The sequence below is a fragment of the Oncorhynchus clarkii genome, chromosome 27 (assembly GCF_045791955.1).
Source record: "Oncorhynchus clarkii lewisi isolate Uvic-CL-2024 chromosome 27, UVic_Ocla_1.0, whole genome shotgun sequence".
Lineage (NCBI taxonomy): Eukaryota > Metazoa > Chordata > Actinopteri > Salmoniformes > Salmonidae > Oncorhynchus > Oncorhynchus clarkii.
Window position 1 is genome coordinate 9,503,387 of NC_092173.1, and position 18,664 is coordinate 9,522,050.

The 18,664-nt window shown below is 45.8% G+C and overlaps 1 protein-coding gene across 7 annotated transcripts in view; it reads left to right on the top strand.

The window, feature by feature from the left end:
- The window catches only part of LOC139386334 (rap1 GTPase-activating protein 2-like), a 64,631-nt gene that overhangs the window by 15,729 nt on the left and 30,238 nt on the right, over positions 1-18,664 (top strand). For 4 of the 7 annotated variants that reach the window (XM_071131857.1, XM_071131856.1, XM_071131858.1 and 1 more), the window contains exon 2: positions 8,503-8,587. In XM_071131857.1, the coding sequence (XP_070987958.1) occupies positions 8,503-8,587 (85 nt within the window). Of the gene's footprint in view, positions 1-8,502; positions 8,588-13,620; positions 13,730-13,809; positions 14,545-18,664 lie in introns of those variants that run through there. The other 3 variants (XM_071131859.1, XM_071131862.1, XM_071131860.1) reach the window with 2 other exon arrangements.

Consider the following 18,664-nt stretch of genomic DNA (forward strand, 5'->3'; position numbering starts at 1 on the left):
ACAGACTTTCTCACACACAGACTCTCTGTCTGGGACCAACACCTGTTTGTTTATGTGTTTGTTTGTGTTTATGTGTGTGTATTCTATATGCATTTGTGTGTGTGTATGTGTGTCTGTGTATGTACTGTATGTGTGTCTGTGTATGTACTGTATGTGTGTGTTGAGATTTGGCTGTTATTAAAGCTAAACTCAGACAGCAGTGGCCAGCCCCAGGAGGTCTCAGGTCAGCTCTGAGCTACTAACATGTAGTGTCTGGGAATGGACATTTTCTAATAATACGTTTCTCTGGAGCTGTGGCAGTTGCTATGTACAATCTGTGTATCTCCGTCAACTGCGTAAACGGGGGAAGGAAGCCAACTACTCCTGCTTGTACTTGTACTCTGTTTAGTTTGTGTCCACCATTGGCTCAGTGTTAACCGCTAGCGACAGCTAGAGACAGTGTTACATTGTGTTGGTACTTAGTGCTGGCCCTATGGAAAGTATTGGAGAAGCCTGGGGTGGCTGGGCTGTCAATGGAAGGGGAAGTCTGGGGCATGACCACTTGTTTCCAGCACTCGGCAAGCCAGGCCATGTGCTTATACTAACAACTCAAAGAACGAACGAGAGAGAGAAAGAGAGGGAGGGAGGGAGAGGAAAGGAGAGAGAGTTAGACAAAGAGAGAGAGAGAAAGAGAGGGAGTCAGAGAAATAAAAAGAGAGAGAGAGTGAGAGAAAAGGAGAGGGAGTTAGAGGGAGAGAGAAAAAGGGGTAGAGAGAAAGAGACGAAGGAGCCGGAGATGGCTGTTCTTTGCAGCGTGTTTCTCTTTCAGAATGGAAAGATCAGCAGTCAAAGGCAGTCAAGTGTTCTCTTGTTTCCTTTGGACACTGTGACATGAGCATGCTACTTTCACACAAGGAAGCTATTGCATTATCCAATGGAGAGACAGCTGCGTTAGTTCCCAAATACCAGAGAAATACGTTGCATGTTGGTCTCCTTGTTCCACTTACTGTGAATCGGATGAAGATACAGTACTGCATGTTATGTAGCTCTCTGATATTGATATCCACTATTGATATCAGGTAGAATTTCCTCCTGCAATCCTTTAGCCTTTTGATGATGTTGTCATTGTGCTTTTGAGGTTTTTCTTCTGGTATTGATATTGATTGTTGATATTAGGGAAGAATGTCCTGCAAACCTTTTGCATGTGTTGTTATCTTAATTCTATATTATGTTTTACCATTTATTTTAGCTGCTAGCTAAGGAATGGCGCCAGAGGGGATGTCTGCCGCTTTACGGGCTCCTAACCAATTGTGCTATTTTGTGTGTTTTCTCGCGTTGTTTGTAACGTATTTTGTACATAATGTTTCTGCCACAGTCTCCTATGACCTAAAAGAGCTTCTGGGTATCAGAACAGCGATTACTCACCTAGTACTGGACAAAGATTTTTTCTTTAACGAGTCGGATGCGAAGGATTTACTGCTGATACAGGACCAGGCCCAAACCCCCTTCATTCGCATGAAGAAGAGACGCCCATACAGGGGACGCAGATCCGGGTGCCTTGTGAGGATTTGTCGGCGAGTGGGTAACCTGCCTCTACCATCCGTCTTATTGGCCAATGTGCAATCACTGGAAAATAAACTGGATGAGCTCCGTTCGAGACTATCCTACCAACAGGACATTAAAAACTGTAATATCTTATGTTTCACCGAGTCATGGCTGAATGACAACATGAATAACATACAGTTGGCTGGGTTTTCCGCACATTGCAAGACAGAATAGCTACCTCCGATAAGACGAGGGGTAGTGGTCTTTGTCTATCAGTCAACAACAGCTGGTGTGCGAACTCTAATATTAAAGAAATCAAAAGATTTTTCTCATGATAGGTTGTAGGAGAGTTTTCATCTATATATAAGCTGTGTATTTGCCTCCACAAACCAATGCTGGTGCTAAGACCGCACTCAACGAGCTGTATAAGGTCATACGCAAACAAGAAAATGCTCATCCAGAGGCGGCGCTCCTACTGGCCGGGGACTTTAATGTAGAAAAACGTAAATCTTTTTTTACATCATTTCTACCAGCATGTCACATGTGCAACCAGAGTAATAAAACTCTAGACCACCTTTACTCTACACACAGAGATGCGTACAAAGCTCTCCCTTGCCATCCATTTGGAAAACCCAGAAGGAACTTCACTGGACTCTTGTAATGGGTGCGTGCTGGTGGCAATGAAGTCAGGCGCAGGAGAACGAACTTGGTATAAACGGAGTTGTTTAATAAGTGCTGACCAAACTCCAAAACCAAAATATATAAAATAACAAAAGTGGGTACAGAACCCGTCACACACTAACACATACTAGCACAATCACATACAATAAAACAATCTCCGACAAGGACATGAGGGGAAACAGAGGGTTAAATACACAACATGTAATTGATAGGATTGAAACCAGATGTGAAGAAAGACAAGACAAAACCAATGGGAAATTAAAAATGGATCAGTGATGGCTAGAAGGTCGGGGACGTCGACCGCCGAACACCGCCCAAGCAAGGAGAGGGACGACTTCAGCGGAAGTCGTGACAACTCTATGTAAACTGGAAACCATATATCCTTAGGCTGCATTTATTGTAGCTGAGGATTTGAACAAAGTAAATTTAAGAACAAGGCTACCTAAATTCGATCAGCATATTGATTGTAGCACTCGTGCGGGCAATACACTGCTACACTGCTACTTCTGCGATGCATACAAGGCCCTACCCTGGCCTCCCTTTGGCAAATCCGACCATGACTAAATTTTGCTCCTGTCGTCCTATAGGCAGAAACTCAAACAGGATGTACCCGTGACAAGAACGCTGGTCTGACCAATCGGAATCTATGCTTCAATATTGTTTTGATCACGCAAACTGGGAAATGTTCTATGCCGCCTCAGAGAATAACATTGATTTATACACTGATTTGGTGAGTGGGTTTATAAGGAAGTGCATTGGAGATGTTGTGACTATTAAAACCAGAAGCTGTGGATAGATGGTGGCATTTGCGCAAAACTGAAAGAGCGAACCACCACATTTAAACATGGAAAGATGACTGGGATTATGGTAGTTATTCCCTCCGCAAGGCAATCAAACAGGCGAAATGTCGGTATAGGGACAAAGTGGTGTCGCAATTCAACGGCTCAGCCACAAGACGTATGTGGCAGGGTCTACAGGCAATTACGGACTACGAAAAGAAAACCAGCCATGTCACGGACACTGACATCTTGCTTCCAGACAAACTAAACACCTTCTTTGCCGGCTTTTAGGATAATACAGTGCCACTGACGTGGCCTGCTACCAAGGACTGTGGGCCCTCCCTCTCCTTCTTCGTGGCCGACGTGAGTAAGATATTTAATTGTGTTAACCCTTGCAGGGTTGCAGGCCCAGACTGCATCCCTACCGCATCCTCAAGGCATGCTCAGACCAGCTGGCTGGTGTGTTTACGGACATATCCCTATCTCAGTCTGCTGTGCCCACATGCTTCAAGATGGCCACCATTATTCCTGTACCCAAGAAGCCAAAGAGAACTGAACTAAATAGCACTCACTTCTGTCATCATTAAGAGCTTTGAGAGACTGGTCAAGGATCATATCACCTTCACCTTGCTGGCCACCCTAGACCCACTTCAGTTTGCATACTGCCCCAACAGGTTCACAGACGATGCAATCGCCATCACACTGCACACTGCCCTATCCCATCTGGATAAGAGGAATACCTATGTAAGAATGCTGTTAATTGACTACAGCTCAGCATTCAACACCATAGTACTCTCTAAGCTCATCATTAAGCTTGAGGCCCTGGGTCTCAACCCCGCCCTGTGCAATTGGGTACTGGACTTTCTGATGGGCTGCACCCAGGTGGTGAAGGTAGGAAACAACATCTCCACTTCACTGATCCTCAACACTGGGCCCCATAAGGGTGCGTGCTCAGCCCCCTACTCCCTGTTCACCCATGACTGCGTGGCCATGCACGCCTCCAACTCAATCATCAAGTTTGCAGACGATGCAAAAGTAGTGGACTAGATTACCAACAACGACGAGACAGCCTACAGGGAGGAGGTGAGGGCACTCGGACTGTGGTGTCAGGAAAACAACTTCTCACTCACGTCAACAAAACAAAGGAGATATCAGGACACAGCAGAGGGAGCACCCCCCCCTATCCACATCGACAGGACAGCAGTGGATAAGGTGGAAAGATTTAAGTTCCTCGGCATTCACTTCACGGACACTGAAATGGTCTGAAATGGTCCACCCACACAGACATTGTGGTGAATAAGGCACAACATCGCTTCTTCAACCTCAGGAGGCTGAAGAAATTCGGCTTTTCACCTAAAACCCTCACAAACGTTTACAAATGCACAATTGATAGCATCCTGTCGGGCTGTAGCATCACCTGGTATGGCAACTGCACCGCACATGACCGCAAGGCTCTTCAGTGGTGCGGTCTGCACAACGCATCACCGGTTGGCAAACTACCTGCCCTTCAGAACACCAACAGCACCCGATGTCAAATGAAGGCCAAAAAGGTCATCAAGGATAACAACCACCTGAGCCACTGCCTGTTCACCCCACTACCATCCAGAAGGCGAGGTCAGTACGAGTGCATCAAAGCTGGGACCGAGAGACTGAAAAACAGCTTCTATCTCAAGGCCATCAGACTGTTAAACAGCCATCACGAACACAGAGAGGCTGCTGCCTATATATGGACTTGAATCATTGGCCACTTTAATAAATGGATCACTTGTCACTTTAAATAATGCCATATCTTACATTACTCATCTCATATGTATATACTGTATTTTATACCATCGTGCCTATGCTGCTCAGTCATCGCTCATCCATATATTTATATTTACATATACTTATTCCATCCCTTTAGATTTCTGTGCATTAGGTAGTGGAGTTGTTAGACTACTTGTTAGATATTACTGCAATGTTGGAACTAGAAGCAGAAGGATTTCACCACACTCGCAATAACATCTGCTAACCATGTGTATGTGACCAATACAATTTGATTTGATTTGACATCTGCACTGAACTGAAGGGTAGAGCTGCCGCTTTCAAGGAGTGGGACGCTAACCAGGACGCTAATAAGAAATCCCACTATGCTCTCCGACAAACCATTAAATAGGCAAAGCGTCAATACAGGGATAAGATTGAATCCTACTACACCGCTCTGACGCTCGTTGGATGTGGCAGGGCTTTCAAACTATTACGGACTACAAAGGGAAGCCCAGCCGCAAGCTGCCCAGTGACACAAGCCTACCAGCCGAGGCAAGCAACACTGAACCATGCATTAGAGAATCAACTGTTCCGGACTACTGTGATCACGCTCTCCGTAGCCGATGTGAGTAAGACCAGGTCAACATTCACAAGGCCGCAGGGCCAGACGGATTACCAGGAAGTGTACTCAGAGCATGCGCTGACCAATTGGCAAGTGTCTTCACTGACATTTTCAACCTGTCCCTGACCGAGTCTGTAATACCTACATGTTTCAAGCAGATCACCATAGTCCATGTGCCCAAGAACACCAAGGTAACCTGCCTAAATGACTACTGATCTGTAGCACTCACGTCGGTAGCCATGAAGTGCTTTGAAAGGCTGGTCATGGCTCACATCAACACCGTCATCCCAGAAACCTACTCCAATTCGCATACCGCCCCAACAGATCCACAGATGACGCAATCTCTATTGCACTCCACACTGCCCTTTCCCACTTGGACAAAAGCAACACCTACGTGAGAATGCTGTTCATTGACTACAGCTCAGCGTTCAACACCATAGTGCCCTCAAAGTTCATCACTGAGCTAAGGACCCTGGGACTAAATGCCTCCCTCTACAACTGGATCCTGGACTTCCTGACAGGCCACCCCCCAGGTTATAAGAGTAGGCAACAACACATCTGCAATGCTGATCCTGAACATGGGGGCCCCTCAGGGGTGTGTGCTTAGTCCCCTCCTGTACTCACAGTTCACCCACAACTGCGTGGCCAAGCACGACTCCAACACTGTCCTTAATTTTGCCAACGACACAACGGTGGTAGGCCTGATAACCAACAATGATGAGATGAGCCTATAGGGAGGAGGTCAGAGACCGGTCTGTGTGGTACCAAGACAACAACCTCTCCCTCAACGTAAACAAGACAAAGGAGATGATCGTGGACTACAGGAAAAGGAGGGCCGAGCATGCGCCCATTCTCATCGATGGGGCTGTATTGGAGCAGGTTGAGAGTTTCAAGTTCATTAGTGTCCACATCACCAACAAACTATCATAGTCCAAACACACCAAGACAGTCGTGAAGAGGGCATGACACTGCATATTCCCCCTCAGGAGACTGAAAAGATTTGGCATGGGTCCTCAGATCCTCAAAAAGTTCTGCAGCTGCACCATCGGGAGCATCCTGACAGGTTGCATCAATTCCTGGTATGGCAACTGCTCGGCATCCGACCACAAGGCGCTACAGAGGGTAGTGCGTACGGCCCAGTACATCACTGGGGCCAAGCTTCCTGTCATCCAGGACCTCTATACCAGGCGGTGTCAGTCAAAGACTCCAGTCACCCTAGTCATAGACTGTTCTCTCTGCTACCGCACGGCAAGCGGTACTGGAGCACCAAGTCTAGATCCAAAAGGCTCCTTAGCAGCTTCTACCCCCAAGGCATAAAACTGCTGAACAGCTAATCAAACGGCCTCACGGGCTATTTGCATTGACCCCCTCTTTTTTTACGCTGCTGCTACTCACTGTTTATTATCTATGCATAGTCACTTTACCCCTACCTACATGTACATATTACCTAAATTACCTTGACTAACCCATACCCTCTGTATTGCCTCGTTATTGTTATTTTATTGTGTTATTAGTTTGTTTAGTAAATATTTTCTAAACTCTTATTTTTCTTAAAACTGTGTTGTTGGTTAATAAGGGCTTGTAAGTAAGCATTTAACAGTAAGTGAAATGCTGTTGTATTGTATTGTAACACCTGTTGTAACCGACGACAATACACTAAATGAGTGTGGTCTCTCCAGTACACAGTCCACAGCTGGGCCACACTGACTTGACACACGAGAGGGGGAAAAAACTATGGATGAAAAAAAGAGGCTGGGAATGAAATCCTGTGTTCGATAACTGACTAAATATCTGTCAAGAGAATGTGACTAATTGGCAACCTGTTGCACTGTGTGTCTCGCCTCTCACGTCCATCTCTGAATCCCCACTCTGTCCCTCCTGATAAATGAACCTCTTAATGTGTGATCATTCTCCTGGAAGGAGACCCCGGCCCCCTGGAGGCCCCTGGGGTTCTCTCAACAACCATGTCAGCTGGTCACTAAGGATCTGAGTGAAAGTCATCATCAGGCCTCTCGGCTAAAGATACTCTCCACAGACCTCTGAGAGAGAGAGAGAGAGAGAGAGAGAGAGAGAGAGAGAGAGAGAGAGAGAAAGAGAGAGAGAGAGAGAGAGAGAGAGAGAGAGAGAGAGAGAGATAGATAGAGAGAAAGAGAGAAGACACAGGAAAACCTGGCTCCCTGTAGAGGAAAGGCTGTGCAACAACTGCATAACAGCAGAACCTGAGACGGAGCTGCATTTCCTGACTAAATGTCAAAAAAATAAAACAATTAGAGAGTGTCAATTTCTCAAATTTGAAACCCTTATTCAAGGTTTCAAAGACCTCTCTGATGAGGATAGGCTACCCGTCCTGTTGTGGGAGGACGCAGAGAGCTGTGGGTTGGCAGCACACTACATTGCTGCCTGCCATAAGTTGAGGGACAGTGTCTGACAGACCAATCAACCTGCACATGTACTCTACTGTATACTTATTGTTATTGTTGAATGTATGGTTATTTTGGCCCTTGGTTATTGTTGTTACTGTTGTCCCGTTGACAATTTTTATTCTCATTTTTATTCATTTTCTATATTGTAAATATCCAAAATAAGCTTTGGCAATATGTACATTGTTACGTCATGCCAATAAAGCAAATTTAATTGAATTGAGAGAGAGAGATACAGATACAGATACAGATATTTGCCATCTAGGCTCTGTGGTGGGCCAGCCTTGGAGGCGTTAGAGGACAGACACACTGGCAGAGGGGTCTTGGTTTTCAGCCAGTCCATGCTCCACTCACGACACGGTTCCTTGGCGTCTGATTGATAGATCTCCGTTACAAGCCCCGCAAACTCACTTGGATACCCACTACTTCAGTTGGCTGGATATGTTGAAGACCTAGTCTTTAGTCTATGAGCCAGACAGCCTCTCTTTCCTTCTAGGCGTATGAGTAGGGTTTGGGCTTTTTCCTGACCACATGAATGCATCAGTAACTCTGGGCTAACGTTATATACATGGATTATAACTAGGCTTGACCCTACCAGCTGCTGCACAGTCTAGGGAAATGATATTTCTCACTTCTACCCCGGTGTATGTCGTGAAGTAGGGTGATATGTGATGCAGCATCCGTCCCATGCCGTATCATGACATCTTCTGTTGTGTTTGATGTGTTCCAGGAAGCAGGAACTGCTGACTATCTCCAACGTGCCCTTGGGAGATTGCCCCCCATCGCCCCCCCGCACAGCCCCGCCCACCATGAAGGTAGGACACGTACCACCTCATGCCCGTCTCACTTATACCATTTTCACACTACAGAGCAGAGTTGAACTGAGCCAAACTGGCATGGTTACCCATCCACCATAGTTGCTGGGACCGTGCTGGAAAGGACAGTATGGTAAGTAAATACCCAAGTGAGCACGGTATTGTTTGGCTCTGTGCAATAGTGTGAAAAACTGAAAATGGTGTCATTGCACTGTCTGACCAATCAGAACACCTCTGAGAGGAGCCATGGTAGCCTGGGAGCAGACTCTGTCCGTGTCCCAAATGGCACCCTATTCCCAGAGCCTGGTCAAAAGTAGTGCACTGTAAAATGAATAGTGTTGATGACGCATAGTGAGTCAGCCCTATGAGGACTGGGTGGGCTTCATTCCCTGTTCATAGAGGGTAACTCTTTAGAGGTCATAGTGGAGACTAGAGAGAGGCAGAGGGAGCTGCCAGATTCAATAAGATCTAACACTTGTCTTTCTGTGGACTATTTTAATGTAGGGCCATTATTTATATAAATATTGTCACGGCTGTTGAAAGAAGTGGACCAAGGTGCAGCGTTAATTTTCCTTTTATTATAAAAATGACGCCAACAAAATAACAGACGAGAAAACATCCGTGAAGCTTTCAGGGCTTAGTGCCACAAACAAAGTTAACTACCCACACTGAAAGGAGGGAAAAAAGGCTACCTAAGTATGATTCCCAATCAGAGACTACGATAGACAGCTGTCCCTGATTGAGAACCATACCTGGCCAAAACATAGAAATAAAGAAACATAGAAAACAAAACATAGAATGCCCACCCCACATCACACCCTGACCTAACCAAATAGAGAAATAAAACATCTCTCTAAGGTCAGGGCGTGACAGTACACCCCCCCCCCCCGCAAAGGTGCAGACTCTGCAAAACCTGAACCTATAGGGGAGGGTCCGGGTGGGCATTTATCCACAGTGGCGGCTCTGGTGCGGGACGTAGACCCCGCTCCACCTCTGGCTCACCCTGCTTTGGTGGCGCCTCTGGTGTGGGGACTCTCGCTGCCGACCCCAGACTGGGCACCCTCGCTGCGGGCCCCGGACTGGGCACCCTCGCTGCGGGCCCCGGACTGGGCACCCTCGCTGCGGGCCCCGGACTGGGCACCCTCGGTGGAGGCTCCGGACTGGGCACCCTCGGTGGAGGCTCCGGACTGGGCACCCTCGCTGGAGGCTCCGGACTGGAGGCCGTCGCTGGAGGCTTTGTGCCATGGATCATCACTGGAGGCTTCGTGCCATGGATCTGCACTGGAGGCTTCTTGCCATGGATCATCACTGGAGGCTTTGTGCCATGGATCTGCACTGGAGGCTTCTTGCCATGGATCATCACTGGAGGCTTCTTGCCATGGATCATCACTGGAGGCTTCTTGCCATGGATCATCACTGGAGGCTTCGTGCCATGGATCATCACTGGAGGCTTCTTGCCATGGATCATCACTGGAGGCTTCTTGCCATGGATCATCACTGGAGGCTTCTTGCCATGGATCATCACTGGAGGCTTCGTGCCATGGATCATCACTGGAGGCTTCTTGCCATGGATCATCACTGGAGGCTTCGTGCCATGGATCATCACTGGAGGCTTCGTGCCATGGATCATCACTGGAGGCTTCGTGCCATGGATCATCACTGGAGGCTTCTTGCCATGGATCATCACTGGAGGCTTCTTGCCATGGATCGCCACTGGAGGCTTCTTGCCATGGATCGCCACTGGAGGCTTCTTGCCATGGATCGCCACTGGAGGCCAGGTGCGTAGAGCTGGCACAGGGCTTACCGGGCTGTGGAGACGCACTGGAGGCCTAGTGCGTAGAGCTGGCACAGGGCTTACCGGGCTGGGCAGATGTACAGGAGACCGGGTGACTGGAGCTGGAACAGGATATACTGGGCCGTGGAGACACACCGGAGGTCTGGAGCGCAGAGCTGGCACAACCCATCTTGGCTGGATGCTCACCATAGCCCGGCAACTGTGGGGCGCTGGCACAGGACGCACTGGGCTGTGGATGCGTACCGGGGACACAGTACATGTAACCGCAAAGCACGGCGCCTGTAGGGTCACATGCTCCTCAAAGCGACTGTCTTGCTCCACACTCCAACCCCTCCGAACTCTTTCATCCCTTTCCACTGCCAACCACTCCTCGCTCAAATGGTCCAAGAATTCCTCCTCGGTCTCGGACTCACCCCTCAGCACCGACGCCCATGTCACCTGCCCCCCCCCCCCCCAAAAAAAAAAAATATTTTGGGGCTGTCGTGTCCTTCCCTCCTGACCACGCTGCTTGGTCCTTTGGTGGTGGGTAGAGGACAGACACTGTCACAGCCGTTGAAGGAAGTGGACCAAAACGCAGCGTTGTGATCATACTTTTCCCTTTTTATTAGATAATGTCGACAACAAAACAACAAACGAAAAACAACCGTGAAGCTTTCAGGGCATAGTGTCACAAACAAAGTTAACTACCCACACTGAAAGGAGGGAAAAAGGGCTACCTAAGTATGATTCCCAATCAGAGACTACGATAGACAGCTGTCCCTGATTGAGAACCATACCTGGCCAAAACATAGAAATAAAGAAACATAGAAAACAAAACATAGAATGCCCACCCCACATCACACCCTGACCTAACCAATAGAGAAATGATACGTCTCTCTAAGGTCAGGGCGTGACAAATATAGACAGTACCAGTCAAATGTTTTGACACACCTACTCATTCCAGGGTTTTTCTTTATTTGTACTATTTTCTACACTGTAGAATAAAATTGACATCAAAAAAGACATCAAAACTATGAAATAACACATATGGAATCATGTAGTAACCAATAAAGTGTTCATCAAATCAAAACATATTTTATATTTGAGATTCTTCAAAGTAGCCACCCTTTGACAGCTTTGCATTCTCTCAACCAGCTTCACGAGGTAGTCACCTGGAATGCATTTCAATTAACAGTTGTAGCTTGTTAAAAGTACATTTGTGGAATTTCGTTCTTCATATGTTTGAGCCAATTAGTTGTGTTGTGACAAGGTAGGGGGAAGATAGACCTATTTGGTAAAACACCCAAATTATGTCAAGAGCAGCTCAAATAAACAAAGAGAAATGACAGTCCATCATTACTTTATGACATGAAGGTCAGTCAATCCGGAAATGTTCAAGAACTTTGAAAGTTTCTTCAAGTGCAGTTACAAAAACCATTAAGCGCTGTGATGAAACTGGCTCTCATGAGGACCGCCACAGGAAAGGAAAACTCAGAGTTACCTCTGCTGCAGAGGATAAGTTCATTCGATTTTTGTTGCGTCACCTTGAAGCAGGCTGGCCCCTCTTATCTAGTCTGCAAGGAGAAGGGCGAGAGATTAACACGGAAGTGGGAGAGAAGAGGAAAGAGGGAGTTAAGGAATAGAAAGTGTAGCATACAGAGAAATAGAAAGAGAGAAATAAAGAAATAAAGAGTGAAGTCAGAGAGGGGGAATCAGTATGACACAGAGATGGGGAGTTAAATTGTGATCTATACTGTATCCTATAGTGTACATACATGATGAGGCTATTACTATGCATAGTACCTCAACTCTTGATTAATATACTGCACTGTTGAGGGACCCAGAACACAAGCATTTTGCTGCACCTTTTATACCTGCTGTCAATTGTGTTTGTAACAAATACGATTTGATTTGATTTGGGATTATTCATAGTCAATCCCTTGATCAGTCATTTCCATAGTGTGATGATACTGACTGGGTTTTTAAAGGCAATAAACAACTTCTCTCATAGCAAACTATGCTAGTCGGAAACATGTTTTCTAGTTTCAAAATTGACTGGTGAAGTGTAAACAGGATCATTTGGTTTTTCAAGTCGGTCTCGTCCAAACCTGAGTTTTGTAATAGAGTTCATCATATGACTTACTTGAGGGTTGGGTTTTGATTTCAACGATGCTCATTTGACCATACGAGATAGACATCTATCCAATCTTACCGCAGATCACACACATACTGCAGTGAGGCAGACCTGCCCATCAGAGCCGCAAATCTGACTTTGTTTACACAAGACAACACCTTGTGCATTTTTTTTAAACTTGAGAAATACTGCACCAAACAACTTAGCCGGATGTAAAATTACACAATACATTTTTGGGAAAATCTTAAATGAATTCTGACTACTTTGAGGAGGTAATACCGGCTTTCTTCCTATGGTCTCATGGGGGACAAACATCAGTAACTGCCACATCGAACCACACCCTCAAGACTGAAGTCTAGTTTTTCTTAATGAGTAGTAGAGAAACACAGAATCGCTGCGTTCAGACGCTCTTTAAAGGTCTGGTACGTAGCTCTGTGGGCCGACCCGACAAATTCACATACTATGAGGGCACAAGGCGAGACCCAGATGCAGATGGTTGGAGTCTTAGATGTTTATTAATCCAAAAAGGGGTAGGCAAGAGAATGGTTGTGTACAGGCAAAAGGTCAAAACCAGTTCAGAGTCCAGTAGGTACTAAAGGGCGGGCAGGCAGGCTCGAGGTCAAGGTAGGCAGGCTCGAGGTCAAGGCAGGCAGGCTCGAGGTCAAGGCAGGCATAAATAATAAATGATAAATACACTGGGGGAAATAAACGACACCTGGAGGGGGTGGAGACAATCACAAGGTCAGGTGAAACAGATCAGGGTGTGACCCATACAATGTGAATTATAGATCTGTCATTCTCATTGAAAGCCAATTTGATAAGCAGTGGATCTATTCGATGTGCACTATTTCTATGCTTACCGATACAATGACATCATCTGGTTGTAAGGAGATCATTTGCACCCAATTCAGCCCGCTGGAGTTGTGCTACTCACTGCTAGTAGCTGGTATGGCATAGTTTGTTTGCTGTTGTTCCAGACATCTCTAGTAGTATAGTGAAGCTGCCAGGCTGACACTTCTCTGATCGAGTATTTCACACGTGTGTGTGTGTGCACACACATACACACATTTCATAATGTGATGAGTCATTTTGTAAGGAACCACTTCTGAGTGTCAGGTCTTCCTTATTCTAAGACAAAAAGAAAGTGTGTAAACAGCATATTGAAAATGTAAATGTTCCTTGTCCTGAACGAGAGGATTCAAATGAAAGGAGTTGAATGAGGATGAAATGAAATGTGAGTAGACGCACAGGCAGGACCTGTTCCACTTAGTCAATGAACAACAGGACTTTCCTGTTTGTGGCTTTGAATGACATAAGAGAAAGCTGAACATAGCAGAGAGCACTCAATTCTCACATTCTCCAAGGAGAAAATGAAGGACGAGGGAGGTTTTGTTTGAAGAAAGGGTTGTTGGAGGCAGAAATAAAGGAAATGAAGGCGGCTGAAGACCAGGTTGTGAAAGAAAAGGAAGCGAGAGCGAGAACTGTTTTTGTTGAATTAACAGTGGACGTTTTTTTCTTGTCCGACTGAGGAGCCAGAAGAGTTAAGTGTGTATTGCAGTGTTGTGTTGTGGTAAAGGATGCCTTGATGACAGCGCACTCTAGTACTGTGTACCTGCTTAATTTGTTAAGAGGGGACAACTGGTACATTTGGTTGAGAGAAAGTGTGATTGAAAGAGTGTTTGCAATTGGGGAAAAGTGTGTCTATGCTGTTGAGGGTAAAAGACACACACCACGCACGCACATACACTGCACTGTTGGAACTTGAAACACAAACACTTCGCTGCACCGCCGATTATTTCGGCCTATTTGTGTACACGACCAATCCAATTTGATTGGATTTGACACAAACACACAGTCTGAGAACCCCTGTCAGAGGCCCACACCACGCCACCCCCACCCGCCCCCTGCTGCTTTTCTCCCAGTGCCCAGAGTTGAAGTCAGCTGTGCAGGCAGGAGAACAGTGGAGACTGGCCTCTCTGGAGCTCTGCGGTTCTGGTTCTATCTCCACCAGGCTAGCGGAATGCTAACCGAATGCTAACGATGACTCAGGTACTGTTCTTACTGTAGCTGTTATCAGGGATCATTAGGAAGAGCTCCCATACTTTATTGTACATTATGGCTTACTGTCTGTCCAGTTAATTCCAATAGTTTAGTAGTTGAGTTACACATTGCCTCTGCAGGAGGTTTAGTAATGCCGATATTTCTTATATGCGACAAGAGTTGAATTACCACCAGATAATAAGAGCTAGTATGACAGGTTCTACTTTCAAACGTATTCAATGGTACGTCAATGGCGCATGTACATTCAAGATTTACCCCAGTGTTTGACCCAAAAGGCTCAGACTTTTCTGTTTCCAACTACGTGGGCCCGAACCCGTGTCTCACTGGGTCATGGCTCTGGTGGACCTGCTCTCACTTGGGGCCAAAGCCAGGTCGCTGGTACTTTTCAGCTGGTGTTTACATAACAATGACTATCTGTGGACTTCTCAGCTTCTCACCAAGCAACTGTTTTGATGATGCAGAGGTTGTGATTCTGCTCTTCGCAAGTCTTCACTGTCAGCCCTAGCTATGAAAATACAATTTCCCTAGAATAACATAACGTATATAACATATTATACACTAGCGCAACACTGGTGTTACAGTCGAAACGGCAACGATAGTGCTGTGGCCTCTGGGTGAATACTGGTTACGTGCCAAGCGCTTGGAGACCGTGGTGTTAGACTCCTCCCAGCGCCAGTCCTTCCCTCTAATCTTGGTGTGGACAGCGCAGGGCGCAGCAGGTTTCCCCGGGAGATAAGAGAGAGAGCGAGAGAGAGACGTTGCTGAGCTCCGCTTAGTCTCTGTGGAGGGCCAGGCAGGAAAGGGCAGAGAGAGAAAGAGAGAGAGAAATACAGAGGGGGAGACTATATATATATATACAGTGCATTGGGGAAAGTATTCAGACCCCTTAACTTTTTCCACATTTTGTTACATAACAGCCTTTTTCTAAAATGTATTAAATCATTTTTTTCCTCCCGTAAATCTACACACAATACCCCACAATGACAAAGCAAAAACAGGTTTTTAGAAATGTTTACAGATATATATTTTTTTAAATGGAAATATCACATTTACATAAGTATTCAGACCCTTTCCTCAGTACTTTGTTGAAGCACCTTTGGCAGCGATTACAGCCTTGAGTCTTCTTGGGTATGATGCTACAAGCCTGGTACACCTGTATTTGGGGAGTTTCTACAATTCTCTGCAGATCCATTAAAGCTCTATCAGGTTGGATGGGGAGTGTTGCTGCACAGCAATTTTCAGGTCTCTCCAGACATGTTCGATCTGGTTCAAGTCCGGGTTCTAGCTGGGCCACTCAAGGACATTCAAAGACTTGTCCTGAAGCCACTCCTGCATTGACTTGGCTGTGTGCTTACGGTCGTTGTCCTGTTGGAAGGTGAACCTTCACCTCAGTCTGAGGTCCTGAGTGCTTTGGAGCAGGTTTTCATCAAGGATCTCTCTTTACTTTGCTCCGTTCATCTTTGCCTCGATCCTGACTAGTCTCCCAGTCCCTGCAGCTGAAAAACATCCCCACAGCATGGTGCTGCCACCACCATACTTCATCGTAGGGATGGTGCCAGGTTTCCTCCAGACGTGACACTTGCAATTCAGGCCAAAGAGTTCAATCTTGGTTTCATCAGACCAGAAAATATTGTTTCTCATGGTCTGAGAGTCTTTAGGTGCCTTTTGGCAAACTCCAAGTGGGCTGTCATGTGCATTTTACTAAGGAGTGGCTTCCATCTGGCCACTACCATAAAGGCTTGATTGGTGGTGCTGCAGAGATGGTTGTCCTTCTGGAATGTTCTCCCATCTCCACAGAGGAACTCTAGAGCTCTGTCAGAGTGTCCATTGGGTTATTGGTCACCTCCCTGACCAAAGCCCTTCTCCCCCGATTGCTCAGTTTGGCTGGGTGGCCAACTCTAGGAAGAGTCTTGGTGGTTCCAAACTTCTTCCATTTAAGAATGATGGAGGCCATCTGTGCCTCAACACAATCCGGTCTCGGAGCTCTATTCCTTCGACCTCATGGTTTGATTTTTGCTCTGCCATACACTGTCAACCGTGGGACCTTTCTAAATCATGTCCAATCAATTGAATTTACCACAACTGGACTCGAATCAAGTTGTAGAAACATCTCAAGGATGATCAATGGAAACAGGATGCACCTGACCTCAATTTCGAGTCTCATAGCAAAGGGTCTGTAAATAAGGTATTTCTGTTTCTTATGTTTAATACATTTGCAAAACTTTGTCATTATCAGGTATTGTGTGTAGATTGATGAGTGAGAGAGAGAGAAAGAGAGGGAGCAGGAGAGACAGAGACAGACAGATGGGTGGGTATTTTACATCTAGACTCTGGAGGCAGTAGAGGACAGACAGACCCGATCTCTTGGTTCTCAGCCGGTCCAGGCTCCGCTCACGACACGGTTCCTCTCTGATTGGTGTCCGATTCATAGATCTTCATCTGGCCCCTAGGAGTTCCCCTACGACCCCCAGTGGCCCTCAGCAGTTCTCTCACCTTAGACGGGGGACGACGATGAATCACCAAGGTTACAGTGGCCATCTGTAGGGCTGTGTGAGCCTGGCTCATTGTGTTGACTCTGTGGGACTAGCTGTGTGGGTTTAGGCCTCTGTGGCAGGTTAATGTATAACTAAATGATAACTCCCACTGCACTGACAGCTGTGAGATTAGCATGTTCACCTGAGCTCAGGTGGATCGGTGCTACAGTAAAGAGATGTTTTTACTGCTGGGAAATGGATAATTTCCCTGGTTTTCCTGGTTTACAGAGTACTAGGTTGTATATCTCAAGGTAAGACATGGATTTTCCAGGTCTTGGTGGGTTTTAGTGGTATTGCTGGTGGTGTTCGACTATGATACAACATGTTGCTGTAATGCCTTGGGTTTAATGGCTGCGTTGATCGGGAGTTATCTGTACCTGTGTAGATAGGGAATCAGTCATTTCAGTGATCCATTTAAGCCCACACCTTTCAAAGCATTTGTGTTCAGCTTTGTCATTAGTGTTTGCATAAAATATTACATAAAAAGTACATTTAACTGCTATTAGGCTCACTGTATGAAAAGGGGCATTTTACTGGTGCCTCGTGTATTTCTGCTAAGAAGTGTTTTGACTGCCTTTGCCTGCATTCTCTACCTGCCAACCTTGAAACCTGTGATTCAAACAATGTAGTTGGTTGTGTTCCTCATCCGTTGTGCTTTTAGCATATTTCCTGAGTATGACTTTCGACTGTCACATAGAGAGCGACGTGTTTGTTGATTGACTGTCAGCCGTTATAAAGACACGAAAAGGCCAGGACAACACTGTATAAAACAACGTTTTAATCCAAGATGGATCTTCTTCCGGTTAAAAACTGTCAAGGCCTTTTTGTTTTCTTTCCATCACCTATTAAATAATTTTTTAAAATCTCATATTCTATCCAAAAATGTTTTTGACTCGTCCTTTGCTTATTTATAATATTTATAATGGCTGGTATTTGCCCACAACGTTGTGTTGTTTGTGAATTTGGAAAGCAGGGTCACACAGAAAAGCTGCTTATTAACATAGGGCCTACTTAATAATAATCTTTGGGAAGGAAATCTATTTCATAGTAGTAGGTCATATTCCATAGAAATCTTAGACAGCTACTTTAAGTATAATGGGATCATGTGTTAATTACAACTTTACTTCCTGATCTCCACTCTCATTGAGCTCTGTCACGTTCTGACCTTTATTCCTTTGTATTGACTTTATTTAGTATGGTCAGGGCGTGAGTTGGTGTGGGCAGTCTATGTTAGTTTTTCTATATTTTCTATTTCTGTGTTTGGCCTGATATGGTTCTCAATCAGAGGCAGCTGTCTATCGTTGTCCCTGATTGAGAACCATATTTAGGGAGCCTGTTTTCCTTGGTGTTTTGTGAGTGGTTATTTTCAGTCTTTCAGTCTTTGTCGCCAGATAGAACTGTTTCAGTTGTCACTTTGTTTTGTATTTTTTAAGTGTTCAGTTGTTCATTAAAAAGATGAACACTAACCACGCTGCGCTTTGGTCCTCTCCTTCTTCCACCCAAGAAAGCCGTTACAGAGTTCGGAGTGGTCCCTATATTGACATTAGTCATTTGAAATGTTTGATGATTATGAC